The 15,000-nt window shown below is 39.7% G+C and overlaps 1 protein-coding gene and 1 long non-coding RNA gene across 3 annotated transcripts in view; one reads left to right on the top strand and one right to left on the bottom strand.

Moving 5' to 3' along the window:
• Positions 1-5,400, bottom strand: part of LOC147024813 (uncharacterized) — a 20,643-nt gene extending 15,243 nt beyond the window's left edge. The window contains exon 1 of the long non-coding RNA XR_015059207.1: positions 5,263-5,400. This is a non-coding gene — a long non-coding RNA (uncharacterized LOC147024813). The remainder of the gene's footprint in view (positions 1-5,262) is intronic.
• The window catches only part of FASN (fatty acid synthase), a 148,617-nt gene that overhangs the window by 120,346 nt on the left and 13,271 nt on the right, over positions 1-15,000 (top strand). For both annotated transcript variants that reach the window (XM_085885099.1, XM_085885100.1), the window contains exons 40-44: positions 5,289-5,471; positions 5,589-5,813; positions 5,987-6,210; positions 7,395-7,487; positions 12,004-12,255. In XM_085885099.1, coding sequence (XP_085741225.1) covers positions 5,289-5,471; positions 5,589-5,813; positions 5,987-6,210; positions 7,395-7,487; positions 12,004-12,255 — 977 coding nt within the window. The remainder of the gene's footprint in view (positions 1-5,288; positions 5,472-5,588; positions 5,814-5,986; positions 6,211-7,394; positions 7,488-12,003; positions 12,256-15,000) is intronic.

Genomic DNA, 15,000 nt, shown 5'->3' with positions numbered 1-15,000 from the left:
CATTGCCCCATAACCGTCCACATTGCCCCATGCCCGTCCACATTGCCTCATAACCGTCCACATTGCCCCATAACCGTCCACATTGCCCCATGCCCGTCCACATTGCCTCATAACCATCCACATTGCCCTATAACCGTCCACATTGCCCCATAACCGTCCACATTGCCCCATACCCGTCCACATTGCCCCATAACCGTCCACATTGCCCCATACTGTCAACATTGCCTCATAACCGTCCACATTGCCCCATACTGTCAACATTGCCTCATAACCGTCCACATTGCCTCATAACCGTCCACATTGCCCCATAACCGTCCACATTGCCCCATGCCCGTCCACATTGCCTCATAACCATCCACATTGCCCTATAACCGTCCACATTGCCCCATAACCGTCCACATTGCTCATAACCGTCCACATTGCCCCATAACCGTCCACATTGCCCCATACCCGTCCACATTGCCTCATACCCGTCCACATTGCCTCATAACCGTCCACATTGCCTCATACCGTCCACATTGCCTCATAACCGTCCACATTGCCTCATAACCGTCCACATTGCCTCATAACCGTCCACATTGCCTCATAACCGTCCACATTGCCTCATAACCGTCCACATTGCCTCATAACCGTCCACATTGCCTCATAACCGTCCACATTGCCTCATAACCGTCCACATTGCCTCATAACCGTCCACATTGCCCCATAACCGTCCACATTGCCCCATAACCGTCCACATTTCCCCATAACCGTCCACATTGCCCCATACCCGTCCACATTGCCTCATAACCGTCCACATTGCCTCATAACCGTCCACATTGCCTCATAACCGTCCACATTGCCTCATAACCGTCCACATTGCCTCATAACCGTCCACATTGCCTCATAACCGTCCACATTGCCCCATAACCGTCCACATTTCCTCATAACCGTCCACATTGCCTCATAACCGTCAACATTTCCTCAAAAAGGGAAACATGATTGTCACGGGGCCTGCAAGGCTAACTCCTGCTCTCAGACAAAAATGGCCTTAAAATGCTTGTGCGTGTTATTCGTCATCATTCCCGTAGCTCCAACTATCACTGGTACAACTTTGGCATTCTTCAGTTTCCAGGATCTTTTCACTTCATTCTTGAGGTCTTGATATTTGGTCATTTTCTTGATTTCCACATCGTTAGTCCAAAATTACTGTTATTAACACCTCAATTAGCAATGCCCACTTCTCTTCATTTGTATTCAAGTGTGATATCTGGTGGCAATGCTTTGTTTTCGATGTTCACGCTCTATGGGATCATAAGGTTGTACGTGAGCAGTAGGTACTTCCATCTATTCAATTATTGTTTTTGGTTCATGTTCCCACAAATTTTCTGGAACTGGAATATCAAAGTTTTTGCAGATGTGCCAGCGGATTACATTATAAATTCTGTTGTGTGTACAGCTGTTCTGACATAGGGGGGTTTTTTGGTTATAAAGCATATCACATCACTCTCTTTGCTAACGCCACCTCCAACCCTTACCTTTTTGTCTTTTTAGGTCATCTCTATCATCTCAGCAGAGATGACCTAATAATAACAGTCTCGAAGTCTGTCCGTCCGCCCGTCCGTACGTAGGTCCACGATCAAACCTAGTGGAGACAAATAACCAATAGTGGAATGGATAGAGGTCGATGAGACATGCACAACGATATAACTTTCAAGGTCGTCCAAGGTCGAGGTCAACGTCACGAGGCTGTAAAAGTTGCGAAAATCGTCGATTTCAAATCGTATCTCCTCCCTCATTTATCAAGCGAGATCAAATGTTATTAGTGATTCAGATACTACGGACTATTATCTGGAACAACACGAGCCATTTTTTTTTGAAATTTGCTCTCGTTCCGATTTTATAGCCCTTCAAACTTCGCTCTGATTTCCCATATGGGCCGTACATAAAGTACATACAAAAATAAAAGTATTAAATTGAGAACCGGAACTCTCCGAGACAAATATTACATTTGAAGCTTTTGTCAGATTTAACTAAAACAATGGAACACAAGTTTATATTTACACTTACTTTCATTTATGACATTAACATTGTCTTGAATGTCAATTTGTACTTTTATTTTCATAAATGACGTGCTGTGATATTGAAAGAAAAAGGTAAATTACACCGCTAGGGACTGCATCGTCATGACTTACAAACATCGGTTCATAATGAACTGCTGGCTTTGCAAGCGATTAGCGATGTATGAGGGGGGTGGTTGAGTGGTCACTATCCTGCATACAGAGGGGGGTAGGTGGTTTTGGAACCCGGAAGTAGAGCGTACGTACTTTATGAACTGCCCCTATTCCAGTCTGGCACAGAGTTACTTTCGACCTCTGGCAGAGATGACCGGCACTCCTGCTCGGGGGTATTTTTTTGTCCCTCTCCCCTCTCTCCCCTCTCCTCCCTCTCCTCCCTCTCTCCTCTCTTTCTCTCTCTCTCTCTCTCTCTCTCTCTCTCTCTCTCTCTCTCTCTCTCTCTCTCTCTCTCTCTCTCTCTCTCTCTCTCTCTCTCTCTCTCTCTGTCTCGCCCTCCCCCCCTTCCCGTCAATATCCCCATCAGCAAAGTGACGGGTTGTATTTGCTCATAAATAAATGTTACCGTTGGAACGGCTGCATTAAGCTCCATTCCCATGTCTTCTTCCTCAATCCCGAAAAGAGTGGCTTTTAAAACAGGCCTCTTCTTGATGACACGGACACTAATATTTATTCCACAAATATTTCTTGACTGTTGTCATTGTGATATTAATTGTTTGCTTTTTGGCTTTTTTTGATCTTTTTGTTAATTTTTGTTTTCACTACCACTTTCTATTGCACTTCACATGGGGGAATCCAAGTTTTTTTTAATAGTGGGCCACATGATCAGAAATCCACATGTGTGGAAGATGCATTAATTTATTATTGATAACAGTGGCGAAGTATTGCCTGTTGGCTCTTCAAAAATATGGATTTTTTATCAGTAATACAAAAGTAGTTCAAAAAACAGTTTAAGCCACTTTATTCATACAAAAGTGCACAGTTATAAACCTCCTGCTATTTACTGATCAACTTTGATCAAGTCAATGAGAATATGGGTCTTAAACAGACTGAACTATTTTTGTGAAATGTGGGATATATTCAGTCGGGGCACATCTCAATTCTGATTCCAGGTTTGCATCACTGATGGTGGCTCTCAGATTTGATTTCAGCAGTTTCATGAAAGAGAATGTACTTTCACAAAGCAAGGTGGACCCAGAGTTTGGCCACATAGCAAGAAATTTCAGGATAGTTCGGGGATTCATATACTCACGTCCAAAATTCCAGAAATACCGTGTCTTCTTTGGTGGGCAGAGTTCACTTTCAACTCAATCAGTTCCTCTTGAAACTGAGCCACACTGACAGGGCAGATTTACCTGGTCAGTAAATCTCTTCAACAAGTTTCCACGACTTAGCTATCTGACTGCATTAAAATAAACTAAATCTCCATACTCTGCTTCAACGTCTTCCAAATATCCCATAAACTGGTGATTTTGGGCACGATCGTGAAGAAAATTCACAATATTGATCATTTCTTCCATCACATCGTGCAATGAACCTGACTTGCAAAGTTCACAGCACAAACTCTCCTGATGAATGATGCAATGGAACCTGGGCACACCAACCTTCTCTTTTGACCTGAATAAACTGCTGCAACCTTCAAACTTTTTTTCCTTTCATTGCAGATGCCCCATCTGTGGCACGTGAACTCGGTTTTTCCATGTTCAGACCAGACTTCTCAAATCCCTTACTGGTATCTTCCAGTATATCACAGCCTCGAGTGCTGTCTTTAAGTGGGGACAAGGCTCGTAATTCTTCCTGCACATCAAAGTTTTCAGTAACCAGTCAAATCCAGATGCACAGCTGTGCTGTGTCTCTCGTGTCTGTGGACTCATCAAGTGCAAAACCAAACGCCAGGCAGGAGTTCAGTTGTTCTTCAATGTTCTCGGCCGAATCTACAATTCTTCTAGCTGCCGTTTGGCGGATCAAGGGCATCATCTTTACTCTTTTGGTCAGTTTTTCCTTTACACTGAAATCAAACGCAAGTACTTCCAGTGCTGTCAGCAGGGTTTCTTTCAACAGCTCTGCATCCGAAAATGACTTTTTCGTCTTGCCAAGATACAAGCACATCTGAGTGTGGCAATCTGAATCATGTCACCTTCGCCTATGAATTTTTTAATTCGCTATTTAAACTCAATTTTTATCTTCTTCAATCTCCTGCATCTATTTATCCTTCTTTTTTGGTTCATGATTGTTGTTGGCATGTTGCTCTGTCATGTGGGATTCCTGGGAATTTCTTATTTTTTGCCATTTATCCATCTTCAAAGTACCTGTTAAGCCTTGAAAAATAAGTGGAAACATGTCAGGTTACAGAAGTAAAAATATATCCCTGTGAGGGACTGATAGTTGTTTCCCCAACAGGTGGGGGTAAATAAGAGGGAAGGGGTGATGCCCCCCCCCCACCCTACCTGAAGTCGTACGGTCATGGGAAGTACAACTTAAGTAAACGGCATGGTCCTGATGTTTCATGGAGAGTTTGGTTTGCATCTGTCTGGCAGTTTCTTAAAAGAAGATTACTGATCTGAGCCACACTGATATCGGCATGTTTCGGTTAAAGGTATGAGAGACATCTGGCCATTGCTTTCCGAGAAGATTTTAAAATAAATTACCTGAATTTAAGGTGAAATCCCCTATATAGGGGGCACATCAGGATGGGGAGCACACCCCCATGAGACCTTGCTTTCCTGATGCATCGTCTCAAATTTAGTCCATATCAGTCAGGTAGTTTGTGAGGAGAAGATATTTTAGTCAAATGTTAAAGGACGTGCATACATATGGCCAATACCGAGACCCACTCGAGTCGAATCGAGGGGTGTGAATACTTTCTGAAGGCAATGTATATCATTTGAGAAGTGCTTGTTTGTGTGCTTGTGTATTTGACTTCTAAGCACCCCTCAACCACTGAAAGAAATGAGTTGAAAACCAGTAGTTGTACTGGAGGGGGGGGTGTTTGGTGTTGCATGGGAATGTTTTAGTTGATAAGTAATTCCGGGGGTTCAGGTTGGGGTCTATATTTTATTCAGAGAAATATAATTGTATACTTTGTTTTGAATCGATTCGTTAAGGACGAATGCTGAACTGTCATCTACACTGAAATTCTCACCCAAAAAATCAAACCATACTTTATTTATCTGACTGTAAACCTTTCATTCTTTACTTCCCTTCTCACCTGTTTTCCCTTTTCTTCCATATCAGGTGTGCGTGATGTCACAAGTGTGAACAAGGAAGCTTCTTTAACTGAGCTGGGCCTGGACTCGCTCATGGGTGTTGAAGTCCAGCAAATGTTGGAGAGAGAGCAGGGAGTGGCACTGTCCTCACGAGAAATCCGACAGCTCACATTCAACAAGCTGACTGAGATAGAGAGTGGAACGCACAAAGGTACCCGCATCTTTCCCTTTCGTTATCCATCTTACATTCTGCCTCCGTGTGAGGGTTTGTTATTCTGTAATGTTGCCACCCAATCCTTTTTTCGTACCTAACCTCGCATATCAACAGAATCACCTGATACAACATCACTGTCAACGGTCTCCACCAAACCTGAGATACCCATGACGTTACCATTGATTGGGAGAGACAGTGAAATACTCATAAAGCTCAATAATGCTGTCAGTGCAGAATCTCCTATTTTCTTCATCCACCCTATCGAGGGCAGCATTGAGGTGTTTCGTGAACTCACCACCCTGCTGCCGGTTCCCTGCTACGGTATTCAGTGCACTGAGGGTATGTTATTGCATATTAGCTTTGAATGTGAGATAATTGAATAATTATTATAATTTTACCTTTAAAAAAATCAAAACAATTACAACAGCAAAAAAGGATAATTGGAGCAATCAGTGCCAATTTTATTTTGCTCTCATGCCATCATTCCCTTTGCCTCCTGAACATTTCTTCAGCTGCTCCTCTGGACAGTATCGCCAACCTTGCTGCATTCTACCTGGATTGCATTCGCAAGGTGCAAGCACAAGGACCTTACCGCCTTGCTGGATACTCGTTTGGAGCTTGTGTCGCATTTGAGATGGCACTCCAGCTTGAGCAGGCTGCAGGTGACCAGCCTGGGCAGGTTAAGCCGCTGATCCTGTTGGACGGCTCGCACACCTACGTGGCAGCACATACCAAGGTGTCTAGACTCCGTGTACCACCACCATTCTCAACAGCACTGTTTATGATGGTGTACCACTTTTGCAAAAGTAGTTGCTGGAATGAAGCACTATGTGGCTATCGATTACACTAGTGAAGTTAGGTGATCGACCAAAGTTTGAAAATTTTCCCGCCTTTTTTGACCGCGGGCCGCCATTTTGAAATTTCAGGAAAAATCCATATTTTTGGAAATAATATTGATTTTTTTGAATATTTTAAAATAGATATTTCTCTGTGTTTAGATGGCCGAATGCACTTCAGTAGGCACCAGTATGATAGTAAGTACCCGTAAATATTATTCACAAACTTGTCCCGACATTTTGAGAAGGGGTTGCCATTTTGGAAATTCAGTGAAAATCGTATATTTTGTGTATATCTAATGAAATATATTTTTTATTTTATTCTTTGTGTACTTGCAGATAAACCTTGACTGACCAATGGTCAGAGCTCCTGTGGCTATGTGGGACAAGTTCGCAAGTTACAGAAAATTTTGCGAAAGTGCTAATTCTTTGCATGTCGTAAATGATCTAGCTGAAAGAGGAATTAAGCCAGTGTCTGACTTTATTCATATGTGCAATGATGAGAAACAACGTCAAGCATTGCTACAGTGCGTGGAAGAGCACAGGAAGCTTAACCCAGACTATACAAAACAAACGCTATGTTCTCTATAAGATGTCTGTGTGGTTGCTTGTTTGCTAGATTGTTATGTTGTCATATATGAAAACCATGTCGCTTAAAACATATTTGGTTGTTCTCATAATTAATTGATCATGCTCTCATTTGTCATTAATAATGTCTTTATGAAAACACTACTACTGATATTCTGTAAATGCCTAACAATGTGCCATGCAATAATTGTCAAAATATGGATTTTTCCTGGAATTTCAAAATGCCGGCCCGCGGTCAAAAAAGGCGGGAAAATTTTCAAACTTTGGTCGATCACCTAACTTCACGAGTGGAATCGATAGGCACATAGTGCTTCATTCCAGCAACTACTTTTGCAAAAGTGGTACACCCTACTGTTTATGACTCGGAATTTTTCATGAAGTCATGTTTGCACAGTCAGAAAGGTCTTTGTTGAGATCCATGACAGCTTGTAAATATTTTAAACGATTCACGATAAAAAGCAAGATTATTTACTTGCGTGATCTCTTTTGTTTCCAGGTGTACCGAGCACGACTGAGCGGAAAGGCGGCAGAGGAGAGTGAAGCTTTTTGTGCATTTGTGCAACTTTTCAAACACGTCGATCTTCAGAAGGTGAATAAAAATTACAAGCATTTTTTTCCACCATTGCAACATCGGTGTTTCACTCCACCATTAGTTTCAATGCTTATACATAAATTTACCTTTCCAATGTTTAGTCTGTTTTGCTTTCCTGCATGACTTTGAAAGTCTCGTAATATTGGTTCAACATGGATAGCTCAGTTCATAATGTATTCACAACTGTCTGGTTCTGCGTTTGGCCCCCAGTTAGGTTGAAATCAACTAAGATTTTATATGTATATGTATATGTGTGTGTATGTGTATATATATATATATATATATATATATATATATATATATATATATATATATATATATATATATATATATATATATATATATATATATATATATATAGTCATGCGCCACTTAATGATGGGGATACATTCTGAGAAATGCATTATTAAGCGATTTTGTCATAGTGCGAACATGGTGGTGGTCGTATGGCAGCTTAGCTGCCAGGGTAGCTATCATTTCTTGAAGCGCGACTATGTCGCTGATGCAGTGCCCCTCCACCAGTACACACACTGGAACTGGTACTCATTTCACCGACCTCAGAAGGATGACGGGCTGAGTCAACCCCTCTGGTGTATTAATTCAGCGGCCAACGGGGCTTGAACTCAGGATCCTAGGATCCCAAACCACCACCCAAACCACTGAGCCAACACCAGGCTCGTGCGAACATCATAGTGTACTTACACAAACCTAGATGGTATAGCCTACGACACACCAAGGCTATATGTTATAGCCGAATGCTCCTCAACTGCAAACCTGTACAGCATGTTACTATACTGAAAACTGTTGGCAATTGTAACACAATGGTAAGTATTTGTGTATCTTAACATAGAAAAGGTACAGTAAAAATACGGTATAAAAGATACAAGCCGGTAGGCGACATGGGTGGTCGCTATATAATTGCATACTAGTCATACAGTTTTTGACGGATCGGGATGAAAATTTTTGAGAAAGAGTTTGATTATAGTGCGCATAAAAGCGCGGAAGCAGATTTTTGATTTTTGGGGAAAAAAAAATTTCGGATTTTTTATAATTTCAAAGTCCCGTTGCTTAGCAACGGTGGTGTCCATGGCAACGGTACTCAAAAGCGTACAACTATATCCTGTTATGAACCTACCAGTCAAGTTTCATCAAAATCGGTTGACTCCTCTGGCCTCCAGAGCTGTCCATTACATACATACAGACAGACGGAAAACCTGAGAATAACGATCGTCTAGCGACCACCCAAAAGACCGAATGTGGCAGGTGGTACACCTGTATAGGGCACTTACCATGAATGGAGCTTGCAGGACTGGAAGTTGCTCTGGGTGAGTCAGTGAGTGAGTGGTGAGTGAATGTGAAGACCTACAACATTACTGTACACCACTGTAGATTTTATAAACACTGTACACTTAGGCTACACTAAATTTATAAAAAAAATATTTTTCTTTCTTCAGTAATAAATTAACCTTAGCTTAGTGTAACTTTTTTACTTTATAAACTTTTTAATTTTTTTTTAACTTTTTGACTTTTGTAATAACCCTAACCCTAAAACACAAACACATTGTACAGCTGTACAAAAATATATGTATTTATTTTTACTTTTTAAACTTTTCTTGTTAAAAACTAAGACACACCCATTAGCCTCGGCCTATACAGGGTCAGGATCATCAATATCACTGTCTTCCATCTCCACATCTTGTCCCACAGTCCCACATCCAAGATAGACGGAAGATGCGTTAGTTTTACCTTTGTTCTGTTCATGACAGCAATGTGTGTTGTTAGCAGCTGCTTACAATCTCCTCTCGCATCGATTATAGAAAGGTGAATAAATATATTATATATTATAGAAAGGGTGAAAAGGGGTGTTTTAGTACGTTAGGTCAACATTGGGTCAGTTTGAACGCTGATTTTCTTGAATCCCGATTTAGTGCGAACCCGCTTTTTTCACGATGACATTTTATGGACCTCAACAATTACGTTATAATGGGGCCACACTGTAGTTGTTTATTATCATTATCAAGTATTATGTACTGTACATAATTGTATGTGCTATACTGTACTTTTATACAACTGGCAGCGTTACGATGGTGACAACATCACAAGGCGATAGGAATTTTTCAGCTCCATTATAATCTTATGGGACCACCGTCGTATATGCGATCCGTCGTTGACCGAAACGTCGTAATTCGGCGCATGACTGCATAATATATATATATATATATATATATATATATATATATATATATATATATATATATATATATATATATATATATATATATATATATATTATCCCCCCCCACCAAAAAAATTGTTAGAGAAAAAAAAATTTCCAACTTTTTTTTCAACAAAATTTCGATTTCTTTTTTGCATTTGAACATGTTCTAAGTGATTTCCAACCCCCCCCCCCACCCAAAAAATTGTTAGAGAAATTTTTTTTTTGCATTTGTACATGTTTTAAGTGATTTCCAACCCCCCCTCCCCCCCCAAAAAAATTGTGAGAAAAAATTTTTTTTTTTTGCATTTCTACATGTTTTAAGTGATTTCTAACCACCTACCCCCCCCCCCCAAAAAAAAGTTGTTAGAGAAAAAAGATTTCCCAACTTTTTTTTCAACAAAATTTCGATTTCTTTTTTGCATTTGAACATGTTTTAAGTGATTTCCAACCCCCCCCCCCCACCAAAAAATTTAGAGAAAAAAAATTTTTTTTGCATTTCTACATGTTTTAAGTGATTTCCAACCCCCCCACCCAAAAAATTCTTAGAGAAAATTTTTTTTTTTGCATTTGTACATGTTTTAAGTGATTTCCAACCCCCCCCCACCAAAAAATTTTTTTTTTGCATTTCTACATGTTTTAAGTGATTTCCAACCCCCCTCCAAAAAAATTGTTATCCCCCCAAAAAAATTGTTGGAGAAAAAGATTTTGTTTCATGCATTTGTACATGTTTTAAGTGATTTCCAACCCCCCCCAAAAAAAATTGTTCAAGAAATTTTTTTTAAATTTCTACATTTTTTAAGTGATTTCCAACCCGCCCTCCAAAAAAAATTGTTATCCCCCCCAAAAAAATTGTTGGAGAAAAAGATTTTGTTTCATGCATTTGTATATGTTTTAAGTGATTTCCAACCCCCCGGCCACCTCAAAAATTGTTAGAGAAAATTTTTTTTTTGCATTTCCACATGTTTTAAGTGATTTCTAACCCCCTACCCCCCCCCCAAAAAAAAAGTTAGAGAAAAAAAATTTTTCAAACTTTTTTTTCAACAAAATTTCGATTTCTTTTTTTGCATTTCTACATGTTTTAAGTGATTTCTAACCACCTACCCCCCCCCAAAAAAGTTGTTAGAGAAAAAAGATTTCCCAACTTTTTTTCAACAAAATTTCGATTTCTTTTTTTGCATTTGAACATGTTTTAAGTGATTTCCAACCCCCCCCCCCCACCAAAAAAATTTAGAGAAAAAAATTTTTTTTTTGCATTTCTACATGTTTTAAGTGATTTCCAACCCCCCCCCCACCCAAAAAATTCTTAGAGAAAATTTTTTTTTTGCATTTGTACATGTTTTAAGTGATTTCCAACCCCCCCCCACCAAAAAAATTTTTTTTTTGCATTTCTACATGTTTTAAGTGATTTCCAACCCCCCCTCCAAAAAAAATTGTTATCCCCCCCAAAAAAATTGTTGGAGAAAAAGATTTTGTTTCATGCATTTGTACATGTTTTAAGTGATTTCCAACCCCCCCCCCAAAAAAAATTGTTCAAGAAATTTTTTTTTAAATTTCTACATGTTTTAAGTGATTTCCAACCCCCCTCCAAAAAAATTGTTATCCCCCCAAAAAAATTGTTGGAGAAAAAGATTTTGTTTCATGCATTTGTATATGTTTTAAGTGATTTCCAACCCCCCCACCCCAAAAATTGTTAGAGAAAATTTTTTTTTTGCATTTCCACATGTTTTAAGTGATTTCTAACCCCCTACCCCCCCCCCAAAAAAAAAGTTAGAGAAAAAAAATTTTTCAAACTTTTTTTTCAACAAAATTTCGATTTCTTTTTTTGCATTTCTACATGTTTTAAGTGATTTCCAACCCCCGAGCCCCCAAAAAAAATTTAGAGAAAATAATTTTCTTTCAACAAAATTTCGATTTCTTTTTTTGCATTTCTACATGTTTTAAGTGATTTCCACCCCCCCCCCCAAAAAAAAATATTGGAAAAAAGAACTATAACTGTCAGCACTGTTGACATATTTAATGAATAAGATATAAGGTTCACTTGAGTGACCCAGCAGTATTGGCGGCGGAGGTTTTGCACTCTCCCGAGTGCTCCCCCTCTAGTTCCTTATGGATTGTGCTTGATGGTCCTGAAAAGATTACTTTGAAAAACTTATTAATGATTTCATTCTATACTATGCTTTGTCATATCATGCACATAATTTTCTGAATGATCACCCTGTACCACATTATCTGGTCACTACATTTCTTTACATTTGATGCGCATATCATTTCTCCATCCCTCTCCTCCCTCCCCAGTTCTTCAAGTCCCTTCTGACACAACCAAACTTTGACGCCAGAGTGCAAAGCACGTGTAATGAAATTATTGCAACCCACCCAAGCCTGGTTCAAGCAGATGTTGGATTTGCTTGCAAGGCATTCCTCCACAGACTGCTTGCAGCTGACACGTATCGACCAGCCAGGCACCTTTGTGGTGCAGCTACGTTGTTGCGTGCAACTTCCAGGAGCCAGCAGGGGGATAGTCTTGGAGAAGACTATGGTCTTTCACAGGTCATGTTCTATTTGTTATGTATACTGTACAAGTTTGATAGTTTGAAGCTTGGTGATGAATTTTTAAGCCGAAAAAGAAAACTTGCCAGATGATTGGAATCGTTGATATATCTCAGTCCTGTCATGTCGAACGCTCGCCAACGCGATATGCTTCGGTGCCGGGATCTTTGATCTCGTGAATGGCCGAAAGGTCTCTAACTACTGCGTTCAGTACCATCTCCGAATGGAAAACCGAATTTTTGTGGCAGAAAGATGGAAAACGTTTCTTTCCTTTATAAGGGTTTAGGAGTACCGGGATAAAGGTTGAGGGACGTGCAAAACGTAACAAACCAAACGAGTCAACAGACACGAGCAGGGAGAAGGTAATATGCAACTTATGTGCAGGGAAATAAATAAAACCTAAACCCCGAAATGGCACCTCTCAACACACTCTACCATGTCCTTTTTCTCAAGACTGTGCAGGATAAAGCGTTTGTAAAAAGTTTTATGTGGAGGTTTTATTAAGAGAGTTTGGCATTGATACGGTGACTTTCACTGGTATAGGTAATAGCATGTATGTTCCTTGTCATAGTCACTCCAAGATATTATTTCTGAGCATCAGGAAGTTTTAGTTAATAATTTCAGTATTAAATGTAAAGAGATAAATCTTTGTATTCCTCGGCTTTTCTGGATCCCGAAGCTTCATAAGAACCCATACAAGTATAGGTTTACAGCAGGTGCCAGGCAGTGTTCCACCAAACAGTTATCGGTTGTAGTTAACTCAGGTTTCCAAGTTGTTAGAGAACAATTTAGGAAATATTTTTTAGCAATTGAGAAGAATTCTGGTATTCACACTTTCTGGAGCATTAATTCTTCTTTAGAGTTCTTAGGTAGAATTGAATGCCTCAATATCAAGTCAGTTGAAGTATTTGGTTTTTACCCCTCAGCCTGAATTGGCTAAGGGGTATTGTCATCATAGCCATTGTCGGGCGGGCGTCTGTCAACTTTTGGTTTCCGTCAATTTCGAGGAGAACGCCTTGTCCGATTAAATCCATTTTTGCAGTGTGTGTTGGGGCTGGGTAGAGGAAGGTTCCTTTCGATAATCAGTGCGATGCGATATCCAATATGCCGGCTGGGGCAGCCATCTTGAAGTTGGTTTCCGGACAATAACTTGAGAATAGCTTGACAGATTGATTTTATTTTCATGGGGGTGGTTAGAGGAAGGTTCCTTTCGATATACAGCACAATTCGATATCCAATATGGCGGCTAGGGCAGCCATCTTGCATTTGGTTTCCGGACAATAACTTGAGAACAGCTTTACTTATTGATTTCATTTTTGTGTGATATAATGGGGGTGTTTAGAGGAAGGTTCCTTTCGATATTCAGCGCAATCCGATATCCAATATGGTGGCTCGAGCAGCCATCTTGAATTTGGTTTCCGGACAATAACTTGAGAACGGCTTCACACATTGATCTTATTCTGGCGAGGTATAATGGGGTTGAGTAGAGGAAGGTTCCTTTCCAAAATGGGCGCGCTGCGATTTTCACTGTGGCCGCCACGGCAGCCATCTTGAAATTTGTTTCCGTCAATGTCGAGAACGCCTTGTCCGATTAAATCCATTTTTGCTGGGTGTGTTGGGGTTGAGTAGAGGAAGATTCCTTTCAGAAATGGGCATGCTGCGGTTTTCAATATGGCCACCATCTTGAAATTGGTTTGCGTCAAGGGGCTGAGGGGTTACGCCTGCTTTGCGGTGCTATTTTTCAACTTTTTATACAAGTTTGGATTTAGCACGATTGAGGGATTCACTCTTCAAAGTGATTGACAATGTTTTAAACTCTTTTAATAAGTTTTTATGTGTCAGGTTTGATAGACCATTCTTTTCTAAAAAAATAAATACTCAAGTTTTCATTGTTTTGATAAGCAGAAGTTTAAGGATGCTGTTAATTTAATTTTATTTTATACTTTTGTGGCTTTTTGTGGGATAATGCTTCAGCAGGTTAAGGGTATTCCCATGGGTGGGAATTTTACCTCAACTAGTGGACACTTTTCTTCTTTTCTGTGAATTATCATTCATGCAGAAACTGATAAAGGACAAAAAAAATTAGGATTAGCTAAAATATTATGTCATACATGTCGTATATAGATGATATTTGTGTGGTCAACTCTAAATTTTTTGGATAGGCAGGTTCACAAGATTTATCCAGATAGCCTGATTGCAAACAGGAGTAGTAATGATTGTACAGTTGCTGCGTATCTGGATGTGTTGGTAAGAGTTGACAGAATGGTTTTAGTGCAAGTGTATAACATAAAGTTGATGATTTCAGTTTCCCTGCAGTCTTGCACACCTTTCCAGGTAGCAATATACCAATTAAAATGGGTTACAATGTCCTCTCTTCTCAGATACATTACTTAGATTTGCAAGAATTTGTTCAGTAAAGGATGATTTTGTGGAATGTGCTGAGAAAGTTTTTAACCTCTGCCATCAAAGATGGACGGAGGTTACTGTTTTCGCCCCTTTCTGTTTGTTTGTTTGTTTGTGAAGAGTATTACGGAAAAACTCCTCGACGGATTTCGACGAAACTTGGTGGGGGGATTAGGTATGGTCCAAGGAGCATGCCATTAGATTTTGGACTTGATCCAAAAAAACTTTTTCAAAAAAATTTCATTTTATTTGAAAAATATTTGAATTTTTGTTTTTGTATTTCTCCATGTTTTAAGTGATTTCCAACCCCCCAAAAAAAAATTGTTAGAGGAAAAAAAAAAA

The sequence above is a fragment of the Eptatretus burgeri genome, chromosome 6 (genome assembly GCF_056783735.1).
Source record: "Eptatretus burgeri isolate ZD-2024b chromosome 6, Ebu_testis_v1, whole genome shotgun sequence".
NCBI classification, from domain to species: domain Eukaryota; kingdom Metazoa; phylum Chordata; class Myxini; order Myxiniformes; family Myxinidae; genus Eptatretus; species Eptatretus burgeri.
Note: the sequence above shows the minus strand (reverse complement) of the source record. Positions and strands in the feature narration are given on the sequence as shown.